Source organism: Periophthalmus magnuspinnatus, chromosome 22, assembly GCF_009829125.3.
Source record: "Periophthalmus magnuspinnatus isolate fPerMag1 chromosome 22, fPerMag1.2.pri, whole genome shotgun sequence".
Taxonomy (NCBI): domain Eukaryota; kingdom Metazoa; phylum Chordata; class Actinopteri; order Gobiiformes; family Gobiidae; genus Periophthalmus; species Periophthalmus magnuspinnatus.
The window spans coordinates 4,499,746-4,524,449 of NC_047147.1; the positions used below are offsets into that span (position 1 = coordinate 4,499,746).

At 46.1% G+C, this 24,704-nt stretch overlaps 1 protein-coding gene across 1 annotated transcript; it reads right to left on the reverse strand.

Annotated features, from left to right (window-relative positions):
- Positions 1-3,736: 3,736 nt before the first annotated feature.
- LOC117390424 (visinin-like protein 1) lies at positions 3,737-24,517 on the reverse strand. The gene is made up of 4 exons (XM_033988167.2): positions 24,232-24,517; positions 18,170-18,336; positions 15,724-15,939; positions 3,737-6,463 (listed from the first exon to the last, which is right to left on the reverse strand). The coding sequence occupies exons 2-4, from the start codon at positions 18,329-18,331 to the stop codon at positions 6,266-6,268; spliced, it is 576 nt and encodes a 191-aa protein (XP_033844058.1). The 5' UTR covers positions 18,332-18,336; positions 24,232-24,517; the 3' UTR covers positions 3,737-6,265.
- Positions 24,518-24,704: the final 187 nt, after the last annotated feature.

Sequence of the window (24,704 nt, forward strand, 5' to 3'; positions counted from 1 at the left end):
TCCATCCATTTTCTTCTGCTTATCCAGAGCTGGGTCGCGGGGGCAACAGTATAAGCAAGGACTCCCAGACTTCCCTTGCCCCAGACATGCTCTCCAGCTCCTCCAGTGAGACTCCAAGGTGTTCCAAGGCCATCTGAGAAACATAATCCCTCCAGTGTGTCCTAGGACTTTCCCGGGGCCTCCTCCCGATGGGACATGCCCCGGAACACCTCCCTAGTGAGTGGTCCAGGAGGCATCCTGAGTAGATGCCTGAGACACCTCAGCTGAGGAGAGCCAAGAGCCAAGTCTGAGGAGCAGCAACTCTACTTCAAGGTCCTCCCATGTGATCGAGCTCCTCACCCTATCTCTAAAGCAGCGCCCAGCCACCCTGCTGAGGAAACTCATTTTGATCTGCTTGTCCTTTCTGTCATTATCCAAAGCTCATGACCATAGGGGAGGGCAGGAACATAGATGTACCGATAAATCAAGAGCTTTAGCTTTCAGCTCAGCTCCTTCTTTAGCACAAGAGACCATTACAGCGACCGCATCACTGCACCGATCTGCCTGTCAATCTCACACTCCATCCTTCCCTCACTCGCGAACAAGACCCCGAGATACTTCAACTCCTCCACTTGAGGCAGAGACTCTCCACCCACCCAGAGAGGACAAACCACCTTTTTCCGGTCAAGAACCATGGCCTCGGATTTGGAGGAGCTGATTCTCAACCCAGTCGCTTCACAAACCGCCCCAGTGCCTGCTGCAGGTCCTGGCTCGAAGAAGCCTTCAGGACAACATCATCTGCAAACAGCAGAGATGAAATCCTGTGGTTCCCAAACCAGACCCCCTCCAGCCCCTGGCTGCACCTACAATTTCTGTCCATAAATATAATGAACAGAACTGGTGACAAAGGGCAGCCCTGGCAGAGTCCAACATGCACTGGGAACAGGTCTTACTTACTGCCGGCAATGCGAACACAGCTCCTGCTCCGGTCATACAGGGACTGGACAACCCTTAGCACAAGACCTTGAACCCCATACTCCTGGAGCACCCCCCAAAGGACACCACGAGGGACATGGTTGAAAAACTCCCATGAACTGTCCAGGACCCTGTTACGGCCCTAGGCCTTAAGTTCTTTTTATTGTTTGTAGTTCCTAAATTTGTCTACCCTTCCCCATAATCATGCCTGTTTAAGCCCTTGGATGTGATTGGAGGACTGTTTTCCAGCCTGGCCAATTATGGGGCCCACATTCAGCTGCCTCCCAACTGCTTAAGAAGATTCGGGACGCCTGTTCGGGGCTGCTGGCCTGGAGTGGCCAGTCTGCCAATTCGTGTGTCTCTTTTGTGGACAAGTCACTATAGGGGTAGTGACTTTGTGTTGTGAGACACTTCGTCGTCAGTACTGACTGTTCATCAAGATTTTGTTTTGTTACTGTAAAATTTGTATTTTAGTTAACTTTCCCTTTTTTGACCCTTGCAAGGTACACTGTGTTTATATATATTTTTAGTTTACCCTTAACATCCCTGTACATTAAATTACTTCTTAATTTATCATTTTCCATCTTGGTTTTCTTTTATTACTTCCCTGTCCGCACACGAGATGGGTCGTAACAGACCCGATGTAGAGTATAGAGCTGGTCCAGTGTTCTGTGACCGGAACAAAAACCACACTGCTCCTCCTTTTAAAAGAGGTATAACATGTTCATATTCATGTGGCTGTGGGAAAATTAAGACAACACTCACTGTTATGCTAACAGTAGCTCGTTAGCAGTCAGCTCGTTAGCAGTAAGCTCGTTAGCTGATAGCTTGTCAGCAGTTAGCTTGTTAGCAGTTAGCTTGTTAGCAGTTAGCTCGTTAGCTGTGAGCATGGATCACAGTCTGCAAAGATGAAGTGTAAATATTAAACCCAGGTGCTTATCTAAATAAATTATACTGGCGTTATACTGAACTACAGTGATTTCAGTAGAAATAAAACAGCCTGAAATAAATATTCTAAGATGAAAACATAGGCTATAGTAAGAATGAATGGATTAGATTTACCATTATAACCCCTTTAAGAAATAATGCCTGGTATCGGCACTTGGTATCGGCGAATATTAAAAATTATTATCATCCCTAGTACGACTTCTGAAGTGTTAGTAAGTCAAATGAAATGACAAACAGACACTATAATTCTTTTGAAAAAGCCTGTTGATGGTTTATTCATTTTTGTCACGACAGAATTAATTTGGTGCAACACATGCCACATGTAGAAAAGAACACGGTCACGGTGCATGGGCTTTAGAGTGAGGAACATTTACGAGACGCGAGTAGGACGGAGAGAGGCCCAGAGGAGAGTGGCCCAGAGGAGACGGCCCAGAGGAGAGGGAGCGGCATATGGGACAAAATTATAAGAATATTCATAATGTAAAAAAATACAAAATAAAAATATTAGTAATACTGAGTTTGGTGTGAAGAAGTTTATGAAAGCTCCACTTCAGTTTGCCTTGTATAGATTAATATTCTCCAAAAGACGTAGCTATCATCTTTAAAACATCTTTAAAACTTTCTAAATCTTTACATTTCCAAGATGGCGTCCAAGCTTACAACACATTCAATAAAACTTTACTAAAAACACAGAGACAAACCAGAAATGCACTGTGTTCGTAAACATACACTATAGACTGTTCTTCCTTATTTGCTGTTATGGAAGTAGATCTGAAAACACAGCATTTTTAAGGTCAAAATGATTATTCAGTAGTGCTTTTAATTTCTGTAAACATTGAGATGCAGCCGACCTCCACGGTTTAGGGCCTATTTAGGTTAAATGTGAAACCCACCAAGCCAATTGCAGTCATTTTGGCGGTACATTTATATCCGTACAATCCTATGGGGAATAGCTATTTAAATACACTTAACCTTGTCCCAGAAGACCACCAAAGTGAAAAAGCTTGTCAATATCTAGCTTAATAATTAGCAACTGCAGCTAACCATGACCAGTGAGATCAATATTTTGCCCTTACATAAGTTTGTATTGTCTCAAATTGGATGAAAAAACATACGGATGATTGAATCTACTTAAAAAAAAAATAAATGTTGAAAAAATGGGTTATGTCATATTTTTAAAATCTATTTCTTTATGTTGATCTAAAGCAATTTTGTTTTACTTGAAGTTACTCAATATTTGTTCTTTTAACTAACATTTATTTAAACAAAAAAGTATGACATAACACATTGAGTTAAAATCAAAATTACATTTTTGAGTGTTGTAAAAAATGGACAAAAAACTAAATTTTACTTTGACAAAATTCAGAACAGAAATAGTTGTTGGCAGTAAGTGTAATGAAGTCCTACTTTGTCTTTTTGTTCTTGTTTTGTGTAGGCCTATGTTGCATTAGGAGATTTTGCTTACAATAGTCACAAGTCAATATTGTACCATATAATTTAATGAGAAAAGAACTTGGCAGTAGCTATATGTTGAATTTGCATAATCTTCCTCACCTTCACCACTTTGTTTACAGTAATAGGTCTAAATTACACCACTTAAAATGTCATGCATGATTTTTGTTTTGGGTGTGTGTGTGTGTGTGTGTGTGTGTGTATATATATATATATATATATATATATATATATATATATATATATATATATATATATATATATATATATATATATATATATATATATATATATATATATATATATATATATATATATATATACATACACACACATTGAACAGACGGACCTGTCTTGGTTTTCTATATTTTTTACATTTTTTCTATGTATTAGAATTGTATGTATGTATATTGTCAGTTGAAATGGTATTAAATATTTTGTTAATGTTTAAATCTCATTCCAAACATTTTATTTAAATTGCATGTGGTCAATGGCACCGAGAACTAAAGAGGAATGTATAGTTTTGGCAGTAATCAAATTTTTATATTACTTATATTATTTGCATATCTTTGTTCGCATTTGCCAGCTATAGCTAATTCTCAACATTTGTACTGTATATCTGGTGAAGACTTTTTATTGACAACAAAATGTAACAAAAGGCAGTAATTATTTTTGGACCACACTGCAAAATATGAAATATATATATTCATAAAACAGAGTGAATTAGTAAATAGTTGGTCTACATTTTTGGATTTTGTTTTGAGATATTTCTGCTTTCAAAATATATAAACAGAACTTTTGATTTCTCAAGTTTAAGTCAATTTAACTTTGTGTTTTTGCAGCGTAGTTTAGCTTTTTTGCACATAATCTCTACGCTAACTTTACTATAGCCATAATGGGCAAAAACGTGTTGTGTCTAGCTGTTTTTCCTCCCATATAATTAGCCTTGAGCATGACATAAAAACAGATATATGTTTACGTAGGGTGAACGGGTGAAGTAACACTGTACATCCCATGCAACAATAAATAAATTAACCATTTCATTTTCGAGGGTTTTTCTTTTATACCCACCTAAAGATGCAAAAAGGTATAATATTATATTCTTTTTTCACACATAATACTTGCATGCAAAGAACCTACTTCATCTGGCTTCCACCGTGTGAGAACTCGCAACACTGCCAAAGCGAAAAGTCTGCATGAGCTAAAACACTTGAATTCTGAATAATGAGTTTATTTTGAGTAATGTCGACTGTCCATTTGATTAGTTTTTAATCCATATTACTTTATACTTGTTTTTCTTCCACACATTTTCACTAAAAATAAGTAAAGAAATCTTATTCAAAGGACTGCAATTTGCCTTGAAACAAAAAACAAAAATCTAGACCTAAAAATGAAAAAGAAATTTTCAATAGAACAGCCAACAGAACTCAGAACAGATATTCAGAATTCAAGCTCTTTTAACAGCCCATGCGTTTCCTGTTTTATGCAGTGATCTCCGTGTGGACAATCGAAACATTAGTTACAATTATTATAGGAATTCTTGTCTAAAATGTAAAGCGATAGTCGAACAGTTTTGCAGCAGTGACACTTGGAAAGAGGGATTCCTATAGTTTAAATGCAGTGCTCCACCGATTTGTACAAGCAAGGGAACAGTTAAGAGTCTAAGGAGAGGGGTACTCTGCACGATTCACACTGGCATGTGGAAAGATAGAAATGGATGATATAATAGACCCAATAGTGCAGTAATGAAGAAAACTGTGTGTGCATTTTGGAAAAGTAGCCATCTTTCTTTAGCAATTTGACGAGGAAGCATTGAAATGATAACAGGAAGTAAATTAAAGCAAGCATATGTATCAGTTAGGGCCTTCTATTTGTTCAACTGACTTCTGTCTACCTTAGCATATTACAATTTTGAATGACTTATGATAATTTGCTGATTCAAATTGTAATCCCTCCATATATTATTCATAAATTAGCAAATATAGCAATAAAAGCTTCTTTAACGTCCTATATGAAACTACTTAGCCTTCTTTCTACCCAGGCACTCGCATTAGGCTATCAAATATAGTCGTTCTAAGTGGATAAGTTGCCAAGACCTAAAACTTCTGACAGCTAACGCTAACGCTTCCATTTTGAATTAGATAAAGTGCAGATTAGCATAACATAAGTAGCAGTTTTTGGCTGCTAATGCTAACGTTCTGTGTCTCTCAATGTTTATGATGCTTCGCTAACTGCTATAAATGGTTCTTGTTGCCTGTTGGATGGTAGCAAGTCGTATGGATACAATATAATGTCATTTATGCAGTTCACCAGCTTAGCCTATACTTATAACACTTGTCAATCTTTTTGATTGCTAAAGCTAACTTCTTTTCTACCCACAGTCTCTCATACATGGATTTGATGGCAGCTAATTGAAATATTTGAAAGCTAAATCTAACACTTTTATTTTTAATTGGATAAAGTTCAGATTAGCATAACACAAGTAGCAGTTTTTGGTTGCTAATGCTAACTTGTTGTCTACTCACAGTGAATCTTACATGGATTTGATGGCGGCTAATTTAAATATTTGAAACCTAATGCTAACTCGTCCTTTCAAAAACAACCATCCTTAACTTTTAACCACTTTGCGCACACAGTTTAGCTTCCCAACACTTAACGGGGCTATGTACAGTTTAGCTATATTCAAAATGATTTTCAGCTTTGACATTCTCATGCATACGACCACAAGAAGCGAGTCCATTGAAAAATAGTCCAAGCATTTTGTTAATATTATTATTTTTTCTCCCGTGGAAATGGCAGAGAACCTATATCATATATCATAGTATAATGAGACATTTAAAACGGTAGAGTGCGCTGCTGCTGTCCGTAGGTTGTGGTGTGGATTTACAGTGGTAGCAGCAAGATGGCGGCCTCACTTCTGCATGTCGCATTGGAGCAGGAGCACGATGGAGGGGTCGCTCTTCGCCGCCTCTTTAAACTCCTCCAGTGAGATTTGGTCGTCGTTGTTTTTATCCATCTTGCTGAAGATCTTGTCCACCCGCTGCTCCGGTGTCAGGCCATCCTCGTTCATCTTCATCATGATCACGGTGCCCACCATTTTGTAGATCGCCTAAAAACAGAACAATAATATTAACTGAACTTAATCAAAGTTTTATACACACCTGAGCCTGTTTTAATGTTTTATATGACAAGAGAATATACAAGAACCCATTATTAACCATTCAAAGGTGTCAAAATAATGGTGTGGATTGGACATAGCGCTATGAATCTATACATTTTGTTTTATTATAAACTTATCAGAGGTGGGCATATTGTATTGAAGTAGCATCCTGTTTTATGTCTCGTGTTTGAAATGAGCGACTGGCCGGAGCCGAGTTGTTGATGCTCGTTATATAATGGTCAGAAGCCTACACAGGTTTATCAAAGAGGCTCAGAGTGGATATAGGAGCTTAATGTGGGAAGAGGGACATGACTCATCATTTTTTAAAGGTTAAAACTGCAGTACCCAACTTTTAGTGGTAAATGAGTGAATTTAGTTTAATTTTCACCCATAAATGTTATTGTAAAAGAAGCGCTTTGTGACAAAAAGACCGCTACACCCTGTCTGCAACAATTATGGAATAAAGAGAAAGAGATGGACTGTGTTTGGGCAGTCAATAATTATTCTGTGCAATAGACTGTATATATAAGTGGGCATAGCTAACCTGCTAGATGGTGCGTTCCAAATAGGAAGTGAACATGGGTGTGCTTCCGGCTCCACTGACTCTAACCCTAACCAGCATTAAGACAGCTGCAGTACATCCAGAACACTGCTGCTCGGGTCCCAACTAGAACCAGGAAGTACTTCACACATGTGTCCTGTGCTCAGGTCTCTGGCTCCTGTGGCTCAGAGAATAGACTTTAAAGCAGCTCTGTGTGAACAAGTCTCTCCATGGACCAGCACCAAAGAACATCTCCCACATGTTAGAGCCACATGAACCATCTCAACTCTGAGGACTTCAAAGCCTCCTGATGTAGTCCTCGTTTTCTGGTTCGGGTTTAGCCCTGGTTCAGTCCTGGTTCAGTCCTAGTTGAGTTCTGGTTTAGTCCTGGTTTAGTCCTGGTTAAGTCCTGGATCAGTCAGGACTAAAATGGGGAATCAGCGTTTGAGTTTTTTACAGTTAAAACCTGGAACAGTCCTCCTGAAGATGTGAGACAGCCCTCTACTTTGACATTGTTTAAATCCAGGCTCCAAACAGTTTTGTTTAGCTGTGCATATGACTGAAACGGTTTTATTCTGCCTCTTCTTTTTTAATGTTCATTTTATGATGATTATTTATGTTTTGATTTGTTGTATTGTGATTTTAATGTCTTTCTTATTCTGTAAAACCCTTTGAATTACTTTCTGTATCAATTGTGCTGTACTGTCATGATGTCAGTTTCCCTGTCCTCCCGTGCTCTCTCCCCCTCCCCTACCTGTGTGTCTGGAGCTGGGTGGAGTGCCTGACTCCTCCCGTGCACACCTGGGGTGCATCAGCCTAATCACCACCACCTGCTGCTGAGTACAAGAAGGCTTGGCAGTCTACACTCGGTGCCAGACCGTCCGCGTGTAAAACGTGAATGTTTCTAGCTAAGCTTTGTTATTTGGTACTTTCCTGCAAATGCTCATTTGGATTTATGCACCCTCCAGATTCCTGCCTCCACTCGCCCAGCTCCTGCCGTCACGTTCCAGTCCCGGTATCGCCTCCTGCTCGTCTCGTCTCCGGCTCGTCTCGTCTCCTGCTCGTCTCGTCTCCTGCTCGTCTCGTCTCCTGCTCGTCTCGTCTCCTGTCCGGTCCTGGTCTCTGGTTTGTCGCCCGCTCCCCGCTCTGGTCTTCGTCTGCTCCGCCCGCCCTGGTACCGCACCTGCTTCTATCCCCGTCCTGGTCCTGTCCTGCCCGCCTCTACCTGCACTGCACCCGCCTGACCCGTCTCCTGCTCCCCGGTTCCTGTACCTGCTCTTGTGACCTGTTTAAAGACTGCATTTTCACCGCTGTAAATAAACACTGTTAAAACTGCTCTGGTCTGCATCCTTTGGTCCTATCCGCACCGTTACGACAGAACGGTCTGGCCACTATGGACCAAGCAGGCTCAGATCCGGACCAGACGCGCCGCCTGACGCACTCTCACCCCGAGGCGGTGCTGGGTCAGCATGAACAATCCATTCGAACTCTATTGGAGCTAAATCAGACATTGTCCCAGCAGGTGGCACAGCTTAACCACCAGGTGGCCGCGCTCCTCGTCACCCCGCCTGCTGCAGCTGGAGCGCCGCCACGCCTCCCGGAGCCGAGAGGCACGGATCCGGAGCCGTATGCTGGACAACCTCACCTCTGTCGCGGATTCCTGTTCCAGTGCGAGTTCATGTTCCAGCAATGCCCTTCTCGTTTCAGCTCGGGGGCCACCAAGATCCGATATATATGTGGATTACTCCGGGGCAGAGCTCTCCAGTGGGCAGAGGCGCGCCTAATGCAGACGTCTGTGGATAGCCTGGATTTTAATGAATTTGTGTCCACGTTTAAGCTGGTGTTTGACCACCCGCACTACCAGGACAATGCTGCCTCCCGGTTATTGACTCTCAGCCAGGGCTCCAGGACGGTAGCGGATTATTCCATTGAATTCTGGACACATGCGGCGGAGCTGGACTGGACGGACAGCGCGCTGCGGGCTGTGTTTGTGCGGGGCCTGAACGAGACTTTGAAAGATGAATTGGTTTCCCGGGACGAACCCCCCGACCTGCGGACCCTCATCTCCCTCACTCACCGTATAGACAACCGCCTACGGGCTCGTCGCCGAGAGAGACGCCGGTCACCGGTCCCGCCGGAGCCACGCGCTGCCCCGCCCCCGCCGGATGAGCCCATGCAACTCGACAGGACCCTTGTGTCGGCCGAGGAGCGTCAACGGAGGCGTCGTCTGGCCGGGGCTTGCCTCTACTGCGGTGAGCGCGGACATTATGTGGTCACTTGCCCAGTTCGGCCAAAAGGGGGGGCCCACCAGTAGCACTGGGAGTACTGGTGGGCGAGCAACACATCCTGGACTCTTCTAATAGACTGCGGCTCAGCGCCACCCTGTGCGTTCGCACAGAGACCTTATGCGTTTCCGCCCTTATCGACTCCGGGGCTGAGAGGGACTTTATTGATGCCCAAGTCGCGGAGCAGCTCGGGGTCTACCTGGAGCCCCTCGAACGCCCCTTAAATGCCCAGGGGCTCAATGGACGTTTTCTGGGGCACATCACTCACATCACAGAACCTGTCACCGTGATTCTGTCCGGCAACCACCAAGAGAACCGTCAGTTTCATGTCCTGTCCTCCTCCGCTTCTCCTCTGGTCCTTGGTTACCCCTGGCTACGCGCCCACAACCCTGTTTTCGATTGGGCCAGGGGCGGAGTTTCGGGCTGGAGTCCCGATTGCCACGCCAAGTGCCTTCGGTCCGCCCTCCCTCCGGCCGGGAGGTCCGTTCCTGTCGCTGATCCGTCCCCAGACACCCCCAATCTGTCCTCGGTGCCTGCTGAATATCACGACCTGGGGGAGGTTTTTAGCAAGAGCAAGGCCCTCTCTTTACCGCCCCACCGTCCATATGACTGCGCCATTGACCTCCTGCCGGGTGCCCCACTACCATCTAGCAGGCTATATAACCTGTCTAAACCTGAACGCGAGTCAATGGAGGACTATATCCGTGGGTCCCTGGCTGCCGGAATCATCCGCCCGTCCACTTCACCCGTGGGAGCGGGGTTCTTCTTTGTGGCTAAGAAGGACAAATCCCTGCGGCCTTGCATTGATTACCGGGGTCTGAACAATATAACCGTAAAGAATAAATACCCGCTTCCCTTACTGGACTCGGCATTTACGCCCCTCCACGGTGCGACCATCTTCTCAAAGTTGGATTTGCGGAATGCGTACCACCTGGTGCGCATCAGGGAGGGAGACGAATGGAAGACGGCCTTCAAGACACCCCTGGGACATTTCGAATACTTGGTTATGCCCTTCGGTCTCACCAACGCCCCTGCTGTATTCCAAGCCCTCATCAACGATGTGCTCCGTGATTTCCTTAACCGATTCGTCTTTGTTTACTTGGATGACATCTTGATTTTCTCGCGGTCCCCCCAGGAGCATCATCAGCACGTTCGCCAGGTTCTCCAGCGCCTCCTCGAGAATAAACTGTTCGTGAAAGCTGAGAAATGCGAGTTTCACGCAGAGGAGGTCAGCTTTTTGGGCTTCATTGTGGGGCGGGGCCAAGTAAGAGCTGACCCTGAAAAGATCCAGGCTGTCACTGAGTGGCCCGTTCCTACCAGCCGGAGACAGCTCCAGAGATTTATCGGCTTTGCCAATTTTTATAGACGTTTCATCCGGGATTTTAGTAGGGTTATCTCGCCCTTAACTAAACTCACCTCTCCTGCTTTGCCGTTTGCCTGGTCTCCTGAGGCGCAGACAGCCTTCGAGAAGCTTAAGAGACTATTTACCTCCGCTCCCATCCTGCACCAGCCCGACCCTTCACGGCAATTCATCGTGGAGGTCGACGCCTCCGACTCGGGAGTGGGGGCCGTGCTTTCGCAGAGGTTCGACCCCCACAACCGCCTCTGTCCCTGCGCCTTCTTTTCCCGGCGATTGTCCTCGGCCGAGGTCAATTATGATGTGGGGGATCGGGAGCTCCTTGCCGTAAAGCTGGCCTTGGAGGAGTGGCGCCACTGGCTCGAAGGGGCGGAGCAACCATTCATCGTCTGGACCGACCATAAAAACTTGGAGTACATCCAGTCCGCCAGGCGCCTCAATCCCCGTCAAGCTCGTTGGTCCCTCTTCTTCAGCCGCTTCAACTTTCTCCTCACCTACCGCCCCGGATCTCGGAACGTCAAACCGGATGCCCTCTCCCGCCAGTTCGCCCTGGAGGATAGCCCGGTCACCGCAGAAACAATTATCCCCTCCTCGTGTGTGGTGGCCGCGGTCCATTGGGATATCGAGGACACCGTCCGAGAGGCCCAGACCAACGACCCCGACCCAGGTAACGGCCCTCCAGATAAACTGTTTGTTCCCGATTCTGTCCGGTCTCAGGTGCTCCAGTGGGTCCATGCCTCCCGTTTCGCCTGCCATCCTGGTGCCGGTCGCTCTCTCTCCCTCCTCAGGAGACGCTTCTGGTGGCCCACGATGGACACAGACACCCGGGCTTATGTCGCCGCCTGCCAGGTATGTGCTCGGGCCAAGGCCTCCCACTCACCCCCTTCTGGTCTCTTGCATCCTCTCCCAGTTCCTCGTCGCCCTTGGTCCCACATCGCCTTGGACTTCGTGACGGGCCTTCCCCCTTCCCAGGGGAACACGGTGGTTCTCACCATTGTGGACCGCTTCTCCAAGGCCGCCCATTTCGTTGCCCTGCCTAAGCTCCCCACAGCCAAAGAAACTGCCGACCAGCTGACCAGTCATGTCTTCCGACTCCACGGCATCCCGGTGGACATCGTGTCCGACAGAGGGACCCAATTCACCTCTCAGGTATGGCGGTCTTTCTGCGACAGTTTGGGGGCCACGGTTAGCCTCACGTCCGGGTTCCATCCACAATCTAATGGGCAGACGGAGCGGGCCAACCAAGACCTGGAGTCGGCCCTACGGTGCACAGCCTCCGCCAACCCCGCGACCTGGAGTACTCACCTACCCTGGATAGAGTACGCTCACAACTCCCTCGTGAGTTCCGCCACTGGTATGTCCCCCTTCGAGGCATCGCTGGGATATCAACCCCCTCTCTTTCCCACGGAGGAGAGGGACCTCGCCGTCCCGTCTGTTCAGCGCCATCTCCAGCGCTGTCGCCGGATCTGGAAGAAGGCCAGGGCGGCCCTTCTTCGGGCTGGAGCGCGCACTAAGGCGACGGCCGATCGCCACCGTGTCCCGGCGCCCGTATACCAACCTGGCCAGATGGTTTGGCTCTCCGCCAAGACGGTCCCGCTGAAGACGGACTCCCGTAAGCTGTCCCCCCGATTCCTGGGACCGTTTAAGATCATGAGGATCATAAATCCATCGGCGGTGCGCCTCCAGTTACCCCCGTCTCTCCGGATTCATCCGACCTTTCACGTCTCCCAGGTTAAACCAGTCCGGACCAGCGACCTGTGCCCTCCGGCCGATCCCCCACCGCCCGCCCGAGTCATTGACGGCCACCCGGCGTTCACCGTCCGCCGCCTGATTGACGTTCGTCGCCGTGGTAGGGGCCTCCAGTACCTCGTCGATTGGGAGGGTTACGGTCCGGAGGAGCGATCCTGGGTGCCCAGGGCACGCATTCTGGACCCCGACATGGTGAGAGACTTCCACCGCGCTCATCCTGACAAGCCTGGGGGTCCACCAGGAGGTGGACCTTAGGGGGGGGGTACTGTCATGATGTCAGTTTCCCTGTCCTCCCGTGCTCTCTCCCCCTCCCCTACCTGTGTGTCTGGAGCTGGGTGGAGTGCCTGACTCCTCCCGTGCACACCTGGGGTGCATCAGCCTAATCACCACCACCTGCTGCTGAGTACAAGAAGGCTTGGCAGTCTACACTCGGTGCCAGACCGTCCGCGTGTAAAACGTGAATGTTTCTAGCTAAGCTTTGTTATTTGGTACTTTCCTGCAAATGCTCATTTGGATTTATGCACCCTCCAGATTCCTGCCTCCACTCGCCCAGCTCCTGCCGTCACGTTCCAGTCCCGGTATCGCCTCCTGCTCGTCTCGTCTCCGGCTCGTCTCGTCTCCTGCTCGTCTCGTCTCCTGCTCGTCTCGTCTCCTGCTCGTCTCGTCTCCTGTCCGGTCCTGGTCTCTGGTTTGTCGCCCGCTCCCCGCTCTGGTCTTCGTCTGCTCCGCCCGCCCTGGTACCGCACCTGCTTCTATCCCCGTCCTGGTCCTGTCCTGCCCGCCTCTACCTGCACTGCACCCGCCTGACCCGTCTCCTGCTCCCCGGTTCCTGTACCTGCTCTTGTGACCTGTTTAAAGACTGCATTTTCACCGCTGTAAATAAACACTGTTAAAACTGCTCTGGTCTGCATCCTTTGGTCCTATCCGCACCGTTACGACATGTACAAATAAACTTGCCTTGCCTTCTTCTCCCCGAGTCCTTCAGTTTGACTCCTTCAGTCTGAGTCCTTCAGTTTGAGTCCTTGAGTCTGAGCCCTTCAGTCTGAGTCTTTCAGTTTGAAGTCCTTCAGTTTGAGTCCTTTAGTTTGAGTCCTTCAGTCTGAGTCCTTCAGTTTGAGTCCTTCAGTTTGAGTCCTTCAGTTTGAGTCCTTCAGTTTGAGTCCTTCAGTCTGATTCCTTCAGTCTGAGTCCTTGAGTCTAAGTCCTTCAGTTTGAGTCCTTCAGTCTGATTCCTTCAGTCTGGGTCCTTCAGTTTGAGTCCTTGAGTCTGAGTCCTTCAGTTTGAAGTTCTTCAGTTTGAGTCCTTCAGTTGAAGTTCTTCAGTTTGAGTCCTTCAGTTGAAGTCCTTCAGTCTGAGTCCTTCAGTTTAAGTCCTTGAGTCTGAGTCCTTCAGTTTGAAGTTCTTCAGTTTGAGTCCTTCAGTTGAAGTCCTTCAGTCTAAGTCCTCTGCAGCAGCGGTCACTCTGACTTTATCAATAGGACAGATGTCAGAATGCTCTAGTATCTCTCTCACTCTCTCTACTACAGCCGTTGTTCTACAAATAGGCCCGTGTAACGTGATCTAACTGCAGTGTGTTTATAGCTCACACTGGCCTCACACGGCACCAGCTCAAACTGAGAATCAAGTGGAATCTCTCTGTCGCACTTAACACATCACACAACAGTTTATACGATTTTTGAATGATTTACTATTTGCCTTTTATTGTCACTCTTTGGAATATGTTTTTGTGAATGTTGATACCGTGCTATACTAACATAATAGTGTTTCGGTTGTGATCTCTATTTCTCTTTCTGCTGTACTTGCCCTGGGGCAGATTGACCAAGACTTGGAAACCCTTCAGGACAACAGCCTGTCCAGTTACCATTACAATCACACAGGTAAAAGCACATCAAAACACTGGCAACAGCAAATCTGAAAGTGTTTTGCCCAAGGACACAATGACAGCATTCATCTGTTCAAACTGGAATTGCACCGCCAACTTGTGGGTCAGTGGATGTGACCGCTCTACCAATGATGTTTATGTCGAGAGTGGGATTTGAACTGCTGGCCTTCAGATGAGTGGTCCAAACACTCAAAACACATTGTCGTTAAAAACACAAAGGAGCAACATGGATGACAACTTTGGGACTTGTTTACACGGCAGGATTTTATCTAGGCTGGTTGGTTGGATATTATGGTTGATGTGAATTGGCGTCTCTTTCACATGACAATAATCTATGGTCTTATCAAACCCGTGCTCTGCTGAAAGAGAGGTTGTGTATTTGGGGATGGGAGGCCATTGTGAGCTCATAAATACTGGAAAATTTCTCACGGAGCGACGACAGTGCTGCACTGTTCTGAACATAAGGCCACGCGTTTATATAAACAGAACAACATGTAGTGTTACTTTTACAAAGCACAAGATCTAAAAGTTAAAAAGTTATTCCAAAGTTGTAAACAGCCACTTGAGTTTTCCCACCGCTGGTTTAGCAAGGAGAGAACCTAGCAACACTGTCAATCAAACCTGTTGCTAACACTAGCAGGAGCAACCTCAGGGAAAGAAGGTGCCTGATTTGTCTCTTATTAATGTTCATATCTTGATTTACAGACACAATAGTGAAATAAAAACTCCAGGATCATGTAGAGCGGGTTAATACGAACATTTAAGACTAAAATGACAAGTCTGACAGCAGAAGTTACAGAGAGAGGGGACACAGTTTTACAATGGAAAGTGAATTGGAGCCAGAGTCGAGGGAGCCAGAAACGTGCCCATGATCACTTCCTATGTAGAATGTGGTGGCGGGTTAGCTGTGTCCATTTATATAAACTATATATCTATGGGTTTTCCTGACCAGAGCTGCTGTACAAGCAGAGCCTTACCTTTCAAACTTATTTATACCATGTACCACACTAGCCTGGCAAATCCAGACTGGTCTCTCTGTAAGTTTTATACAGGTTGATATCAGTCCATGTCCTCTATCGTGTCTCAAGGCCAGTCAAAGGTGATTGTCCAATCTGATTTGTTTATTTCAGTGACATTGCTCATAGATCATTTACAAATAAAATCACATTTCTCTCACCTCCATGTGGTATTACTTTATTTTTTCAGATGTGGACAAACCCTGCCTGTCCCTGATTGGCTAATCCACCTGTCAATCACGCCCATTTGAACTCTGGAAGATTCACTATGACCAGGCTCACATCTTGGTGAAGTATTAAAGTGTGTGCTCTGGATCCCAAGCAGCCATGACACTGGACCTGTGTTTCGTGGCTAAAGTCCTAACTGTGCTTTCTCACCTCGATGATCTCCAGCATCTCCACCCGCGTGATCTTGCCATCTCCATCCAGGTCGTACATGTTGAACGCCCAGTTGAGTTTCTGCTCAAAGCTCCCCCTAGAGGTGATGGACAGAGCGCAGATGAACTCTCGGAAGTCAATCGTCCCGTCTCCGTTCTTATCGAAGGTCCTGAAGGCGTGCTGGGCAAACTTAGATGCATCACCGTAAGGAAAGAACTGGGGAGAGGAGAGAAAGACAGAAATGCACATTGTGAATACTAGTGATGTGCCAAAGGGTGAGGGAGTTAGAAGTAAGACCTCCTCCTTTTACTGTTTGAAAATCACACCAGATTCCCCAACTTTAAGTGACATAAAAACTGCCTTTTTTAATTTAACATGTAATGTCAATAATAAGCTCTCCTAATGACAGATGCTTCTCAGCCTTTAATGAACTAGAACCTTGGTTAAACCTGTCAAAAGATCTGCGGATGTTGAGCCAGGATCTTGGTCAAAAGTACTTCATGGAACAACAGTCAAACAGAAGTCCAGTCACAGCTGCTAAATAGAAACATAAACTTTTAGATCAGATACTTCCACACAGTTTCTCAGTCCTCTTCCATTTTTTCTTTCCTTTTTACTGTAATAATTTGACATAGACCACAGCCTTTATAAAAAAAGTGGGCTAAGTGAGTGTGACGTCATGAAGGCGTTAGGCTCCAGTCAAATCAAGCTCATTGAGACTAGCAGTTATAGGGACCAATTTAGAGCCCAGTTCCATATTTGGAATTCCAACCACGAGTATCATAGCAACTAAAAAGCCAATCTGGAGCGAGGCTATTGAAAGTAACGCCTCTTCCCGCCCGCACTGCTGGTTTAGCAGGGAGCGCTAACACTAATGGGAGCGACTGCGGGGACAACAGGATCCTGATTTTTCTGCTATTAATGTTCATATCTTGATTTACAGACACAATAGTGAACTTTAAAAAAAAACAAAAACAGGATCATGTAGAGCGGGTTAATAGAACATTTTAAGTCTGACAAGTCTGACAGCAGCAGTTACAGAGAGAGGGATTTTTCAACAGAAAGTGAATTGGAGCTGTCATTGGACCCGGAAGCGCCCATGATCACTTCTTATTTGGGACGTCACAGTCTATGACAAGGACCATGCGTTTCTCTGATTGGTTAATCTGCACGTCAATCAGGAAGACAGGATCCAGTCCCAGTCCCAAAAGTCTTTGTGTAGTATTGTAAAAACCCTCTAGTTCATTTCAGGATTCAAATGGCGTTTTGTGACCTGCTTAATGGACTAAACCATGCCCCTGTTTTTTAGTTGCAGTTGTTTTATTTTGTTGTGGTGCCGTTTATGACAAAGCTTCACATTAAGGAGGATTTATGCCCCTTTAAGTACATTACATAATCCAGGTCTGTGTTAAATAACTGTGTGATCAGGAAGCAGCCCGCGCTAACAGCTTTGGTCACATGACTCAGGGCAGTGAGGGGCTAAAATCTCCCAAAACAGAAACAAAAAGGATTATTTAAATGCCCCGGACACTGAAGAAATGTGTCAACTTCAAAATGGAACACAAATAGAACAAAAGGCAATATTCTGAGATTTGAGTTGGCAAAATGGAGGTAAAAGTGACTCCAAACAGGCTAAACATTACATGACTGACTGCGTGGTAAATTAAACTAAAGAAGTTCTTGGTTGACTAAAAGTGGGCAGGGCTTGGCATCAGGATAGGTCTTAAAACAATGAAATATCTCTATGATTCAACTATTTCATCCAAAAGCAGGTACTGTATATATCTTTGTATGTAAAAAGAATGAGTTCCCAAATGTCCAACTAAATGTCCCTCCTTTCTGCTGTTGCCCATATAATCAGTGTGAGTAGTAGTGAGTAGTAGATACAATACTCAAATTTCGAACTCTATTTTGATACTAAGGAGCAGACTTGATACTCGATACCGATTCCAATACCACGATGAAAATAAAAACACTTTTTCTTTAGACAATAGAATGTGATTTTCATCGTTAAATGGTAGTACTTTGTTTTCTGTTAACATGTGGCTTTATATGTGTGTAATCCCTCAGTGTCCAGTAGGTTCCTAGTGGTCCATGGGTGTATACTAGTCTATGTGTCTTATACTTGTGAAATATCATTCTAAAGACATTCAGGAAAGGTTCATTTCTGTTCTGTCTATGGGACTTTTTTAATATCGATACCTGCGAAAAATCAGTATCGAGTTTTGATAATAGTTTTAATACCAATTATTATCTGAGTACTTTTGACAAGCCTCATGAATAGCATCTTTGGAACAGCTGCAGTTGTATTGGAGTTGTAGTTGTGACTTTAGTAGTAATACCGCACACATTCTGCTTCACAGTACCCACAGCCGACCTGATACTGGGGTAGAGTCAGTCGTAACAGTAATAGTAGTCGTAGAAGTAGTAGCGGTAGTATTTTTACCTTGACGTATAGCTGCTGGAACTCCTCAAGGTTGAGGCGTCCGCTGGGGCAGTCCTTCAGAAAGCCTTTGTACCACTGTTTGAGCTCGTGTTCGTTAAACTCTGTGTTCTTCACCAGGTCCTCCATCACCTCCGGGGTCAGCTTACTGTTCTGCTTTCCCATGGCTCCTGCAGCACACACACACACACACACACACACAAGATTATTCAATTTAAAGAACTTTATTTACATCGTCTATGCTCTGGGACATCCTTACACTACAGAAAACAAGAGTCATTCATAACAGAACAAGTTACAACAGTAATGACGAGACAAAATGGGTTTGTTATGAAAAGGGATCCAGAAAGTCCTTTTGAAGCTTCTTCAAAAGACGTTGAACTGAAGTTGGCACAAAAGGTTATTATAATGCATTTGTCTTAGGCTGCATTAGCTAACACTTGTTCTGTTCCAGTTCTGGTTTAGTAAAGTTTTTTTTTTCCATAGTCTGTACAAAGAAATGGACTAAGTGAGTCACCCACAGCGTTCAACTCCAGTCAAATGAAGCTCATCGAGGCTAGAGCAGTTATAGGGACAAATCTGGAGCAGAGTTCCATAGTAGGAATTTCGAACACGAATATCATAGCAACCAAATAGCCAATCTGGAGCAAGGCTGTTGAAGATAATGCCCCTTCCCGCCCACACTTCTGGTTTAGTAGGGAGCAGGCACTGAGCAACGCTAAGACTGAACACATAGACTGTGAATATAAACGGACATAGCCAACCTGCTAGCCGCCACATCTCTCTGTAACTGCTGCTGTCAGACTCGTCGTTTTGGTCTTAAGATGTTCGTACTAATCAGCTCTAAATGATTCTGGGTTTTTTTATTTCACAATTTTGTTCATAAAACAAGATATGAACATTAATAACAGACAAATCAGGCGCCTTCTTTCGCTAAAATCGCTCAGGCCAGTGCCAGTGTTAGTAACAAGTTTGATAGACAGCGTTGCTAAGCACCCACTCCCTGCTAAACCAGCGATGCAGGCGAGAAGAGGCGCTTCAACATCCTTGCTCCTGATTGGCTCTTTGGTTGCTATGATACCCACGGTCAGAATTCCAAATATGGAACTAGGCTCCAAATTGGCCCCTATAACTGCTTTAGCCTTGATGAGCTTCATTTGACTGGAGCTGAACGCTGTGGGTGACATCACACTCACTTAGTCCACTTCTTTATACAGTCTCTGGTTCTGCCTTTGTCTGTATCTGGGTTCTTCATGACTTTATACTAATACTAAAAACTTCCCTCAGCCCTGTTTATTTCTGCTCTCGTGTGAACTCTGCTGCAGCCTCAGCTCCTCTATCTCCACACACTCACAGTTCGATCGGCTCTGATCACGTTTCCAGTGTACACTGCACCGCTGCCATCACAATACAACAACTACTGCTACTACTACTACTACTACTGTGTGTACAAACTAAAGTATACAACATAGGTCAATCCTACAGCTAGCTACTCCTCACCATCTTCCTACAGCTGAAGATCAGGACAGACCCTTGGCTCTTGACCTTTGCCTCCTGACCCTCGGCTCATGACTCAGCAGCACCTGTTTGAAAAAACTACAGCACTGAAGGAGGCTCAAATGTCTTTTGTCTTGGCAAACACTTCACACAGTTACAACCTTGTCAGTAATGAGTTTGTTTTGGTGCATGTTTTGGATAGGTTACTAAGTAAGTACTAGCAGTAGCAGCAGTAGTAGTAGCAGTAGTAGTGGTTTTATATTATGCTTTTTCAGACGCTAACAGTCACTTTTACAATTTTGTGTTTTATTCATTCCCTGCACACTTTGAGGCAGGCAATGTAAGTGCAGTGTCTTGCCTAAAGACACAACAGCAGTTTCCACTAGAGCCACTGGCGCCCCACTGTGGCACCTGATAGTCCCAGCGGTCTCCTACATCCAAGTACTAACCAGACCCAGCCCTGCTTAGCAAAAGAGATCAGACCAGATTGGGCTTTGAAAAGGTAGTCGTAGCAGTAGTAGCATTTGTTTTATCCATAGAACTTAAAGGTTATACACTATACACTGTTGTATATGTATATGTATAGTAGTATGTATAGCAAAGTGATAGTGACCTTATGACTTTTACTTGTTCACATTTTGCAGCACAGTTTGTATTTTCCAAAATGCACTACTCTGATCTAGAGAACATGTCATCAGAGATAAGATGGAATGTTCACATGGTTTTATTCAGTGTGTTTGTGAATCTTATCTCACATTAAACAGGCAGCACATGCAGATAACATCTTTACATGTTGGCGGCGTCTCCCCAGTCTATGGGTCATAAATGTGTCACTGAGCTCTACCTTTAGCAACACATAGAAAAAACACATACAAAAAAACAAAAACAAACACACATACAAAACTCTTCTGGTAAACTTGTGCAATGTTGTGGAGACGTCCTGTCTGATCAATATCTCTGCTGCTTCAGAACTTATTCTGTAAATTTTGTGGCATTATCATGACCTTTATGTAAGAGTTGAACTGGTGACACTATCAGTGTTTAGGGGTACGTCTCTATAGGAGCTTTACTGTGTAGAATGATACACAAACATTATGACACTGTTATTCTCAGTTTGGGATCGGCTCCACAAACATCATTTCGATATTATGTCTTAAACTCTCTGATAACGCTCACGTCTTTGAGGTTGAGAAATGGCTCCACTTTCTGAAGATATGTGATAGGCCCAGTAATTAAAGAGATATTAACCATAAACCAGGTCTGACAAACACAAGATAAGGTAACTGGGGTATTTCAGTGTGGGGTCTTTGTAGATGGGTTTTCTCAGGTTTTCTCCATCAACTAAAATCTGGAGAGTGACTTGGCCCCGTATTAATGTATCTGACAGGTCCATCCCATAGACTGTATATATAAATGGACATAGCTAACCTGCTAACCACCACGTTCCAAACAGGAAGTGATCATGAGCGCGCTTCAGGCTCCATCGACTCTGGCTCAAATTCACTTTACATTGAAAAATTGTGTCTCCACTCTCTGTAACTGCTGCTGTCAGACTCATCATTTTGGTCTTTAATGTTTGTATTAACTCGCTCTACATGATCCTCATGTTTTAATTTCCCTATTTTCCCTATTGTGTCTGTAAATAAAGATATAAACATTAATATCAGACAAATCAAGCGCCTCTTTCTCCAAGATGGCTCCCACTATCGTTAGTAACAGGTTTGATTGACAGTGTTGCTAAGCGCCGGCTCCCTGTTAAAACCAGCATTGCGGGCAGGAAGGGGCATTACCTTGAACAGCATCACCTGGGATTGGCTCTTTGGTTCCTATGACACTAGTGGTTGGAATTCCAAATACGCAACTCTGCTCCAAATTGTCCCCTATAACTGCTCTAGCCTCGATGAGCTTCACTTGACTGGAGCCAAACGCTGTGGGTGATGTCACACTCACTTAGTCCACTTCTTTATACAGTCTGTGGTCTGACCCCAGTGCTACTGAAGGATTTTTGTGATGTTTATTATGTTTTTTAGGCCATAGAACATTGTGAACACTGTATGTCTGCAGTGCAGTACCCAGGGACCCATCTCCGAGTCTTGACCTAGTCTTGGTCAAATGTAACTTAGCTGGAGGATTTGACCTGTTGTGCATGTTTTGGATTGTCCTAGTTTAGTCCTGGTTTAGTCCTGGTTTAGTCCTGGTTTAGACTTGGATCTAGTCTTGGTCAGGACTATAGCTGGAGGATTTAACCTGTTGTACATGTTTTTGGTTGATGGGAGAAACCTGGAGCCCCTGCAGTAAAACCACCCAGACACAGGGAGAACACTCAAACTCCACACAGAAAGACCCCATGCAGCCTGTGAGTTGAACCTAGAATCTTCTTGCTACGAGGTGAGTGATGCCTGACTGTAGCGCTAATCTGCTTTAAAGATACAGTATGTAACTTTTCTTGTGGAGGTTCTGCCTGCGGCTTGTCTCCATGGAGATGTTATCTCTTTGCATTAATGTTCCGCAGTACGGCACTGACTATATCTATTTATCATTTACTGTCGTACTTTTGTTGCTAAAAAAACAACATTCTTAATGAGAGTGGGTCCCCTCTCCACAGACCTGTACTTTAGCTCAGTGGTGTCACTTGCTTGTCTCCATGGCGATAGATAAGTTTAATGCAACACTGTGGTAAAGCAATAACATCTGACATCTGCATGGAGACAAGCAGGTGCTGAGCTTCTGTCTGAAAAGTTACGCAGTGCCCCTTTAAACGTGATGCCTCAGACGCGCGTGACTTCTGGGTTCATTTGACCATTTGCTAAATTTCTCTAAATATTATGTCTATCGTTTAATTCACACGAAACAAAATGTGAACTCTCCCCCTGATTCTGTGGCCCCAGTCCCTCTCCCCTGTCCCCTCTCTCCAGTCCCCTCTCCCCTGTCCCCTCTCTCCAGTCCCCTCTCCCCTGTCCCCTCTCTCCAGTCCCATCTCCCCTCTCCCCAGTCCTCTCTTTCCAGTCCCCTCTCCCCTGTCCCCTCTCTCCATTCCCCTCTCCCCAGTCCCTCTCCCCTGTCCCCTCTCTCCTGTCCCCTCTCCCCAGTCCCCTCTCCCCAGTCCCTCTCCCCTGTCCCCTCTCTCCAGTCCCCTCTCCCCAGGCCCCTCTCCCCAGTCCCCTCTCTCCAGTCCCCTCTCCCCAGTCCCCTCTCCCCAGTCCTCTCTTTCCAGTCCCCTCTCCCCTCTCTTCAGTCCTCTATGTCCAGTCCCCTCTCCCCAGTCCCTTTCCCCTGTCCCCTTTCCCCAGTCCCATCTCCCCTCTCCCCAGTCCTCTCTTTCCAGTCCCCTCTCCCCTGTCCCCTCTCTCCAGTCCTCTATGTCCAGTCCCCTCTCCCCACTCCCTCTCCCCTGTCCCCTCTCCCCAGTCCCCTCTCCCCAGTCCCCAGTCCCCTCTCCCCAGTCCCCAGTCCCCTCTCTCCAGTCCTCTATCGCCAGTCCCCACTCCTCAGTCCCTCTCCCCTGTCCTCTCCCTGGTCCCGCCTCTGCCTCTCCTCAGTCGGGTCACACCATCCCGGATTAGTCGCTCCTCCAGCGGCCGGAGCGAGGGCCGCGAGCAGCAATCATGACAAGTTGAGCAGCTTCCAACATCATTAATTATTGAGTCATCTTGTAGCACATCACGGCCAGGAATGCGTCAACCCTCACTGCATAATTCAGCCACATCTGACGCCGCGCGCGCAAAGAGGCGAACAATTATGAACCCGTGTAAATCAATTGACCAAAGACGCACGGCTCATATACAGGGGTCCCTCTCCATTAATGCAGCAGCGGGCAGGGGGAGGCTGGACACTGCACTGCACCGATCAGGCCTTCACAACAAACGCCACAAAAGCCAAATCTGTTGCGTTTTACCCCCGCTTCTTACGCGCTTCACATTTCACCCATTTTTAACATTTCCGCGCGCGTAACAGAAGCGCCGCGATCCGAACCGTGCCCAAAACGCAACGGTGTTGAATGACCTTGAGGAGAAACACAATTTGCAGGAAGAAGACGGATTATTCACATTGCCCAGTACGCGACAAGCACGCAACTGCGGCGTTTTGAGCCCAAATGAACGCCGTGGGTGCGAACGTGACAGAGCGCAGACACATGCTTAAACGCCAGGCTCATATACGAACATATGGGTTTATTTGCGCGCTTTGGGGCGAATGACACGCGAGTAAAAGCCGTGGAGAGACATGGAGAGATGGAGAGGAGGGATGCACGCGCGCTCGAGCCTGTGCATAATATGAGCAGCACTGCATTCCGATGGAAACGACGCAGTGGCCAAATGGTTCACGGTATACAACCACAGCGCCACAATCACCACCGCAAAAACATCATCCACTTTACCGCAGAGACGTCAACGCACGCGCTCGACATGCGGGTTTTTTTCCCCCACGCGTTACCTTTGTAGCTTGTTTCCAGGCAAAACAGAAATGGTTTATGGTCTATGCGCAGGTGCCAGGCTCCATGTAACGGTAAAAATGTGAATAATTCAAACACATAGAGTGACAGCCGCGTTACACGAGTGGATGGGTCTTACCTGGTTGCGTGGCGTCTCTCGGCTCGCAGATTGACACGCGGGGTGCGCTGAGGAGAAAAACCTGCGTCAAAGGCTCGCACACACACGGCGCTCGCCTCCTGGCTCGTGCCACTAAAACCAGTCGCGTGTACGGTGTTTTTCCCCGCAAATAGAGAAGATGGTTCAGATGTGGCAGGTTATAAGGGCTGAAACGTTTTTGTTTTTTTTCCTTTTTTCTTTTTTTCTGCGACTAAAGCAGTGGCTGAGTTTAGACTGACCCGCGCGGTGCTGGCTTCATCCCGAGGAGGAGGAGGAGGAGGAGGGAGGGTGATGGAGGAAGGGAGGGAGGGGGAGAGAAGGAGGGAGTGGTGTTTTATAATCAAAGCATCGGAGTATTGGACCAGAGAGGCGCAGTTCAGGTTGGAGCAGAGCGGATGGTCCTGCGGTGTGATACCAGGGGACAGTATTAGCTTTGTTGACCCATATGGAGTAAA

Bases quoted from the DNA above. Each gene is read 5' to 3' on its own strand.
- LOC117390424 (XM_033988167.2), bottom strand. From the start codon at position 18,331: ATGGGAAAGCAGAACAGTAAGCTGACCCCGGAGGTGATGGAGGACCTG. The intron at 15,940-18,169 runs GTAAAAATACTA...TCCTCTCCCCAG, and splicing joins TCCAGCAGCTATACGTCAAG to TTCTTTCCTTACGGTGATGC. The intron at 6,464-15,723 runs GTGAGAAAGCAC...TTCTGTTTTTAG, and splicing joins AGATGCTGGAGATCATCGAG to GCGATCTACAAAATGGTGGG.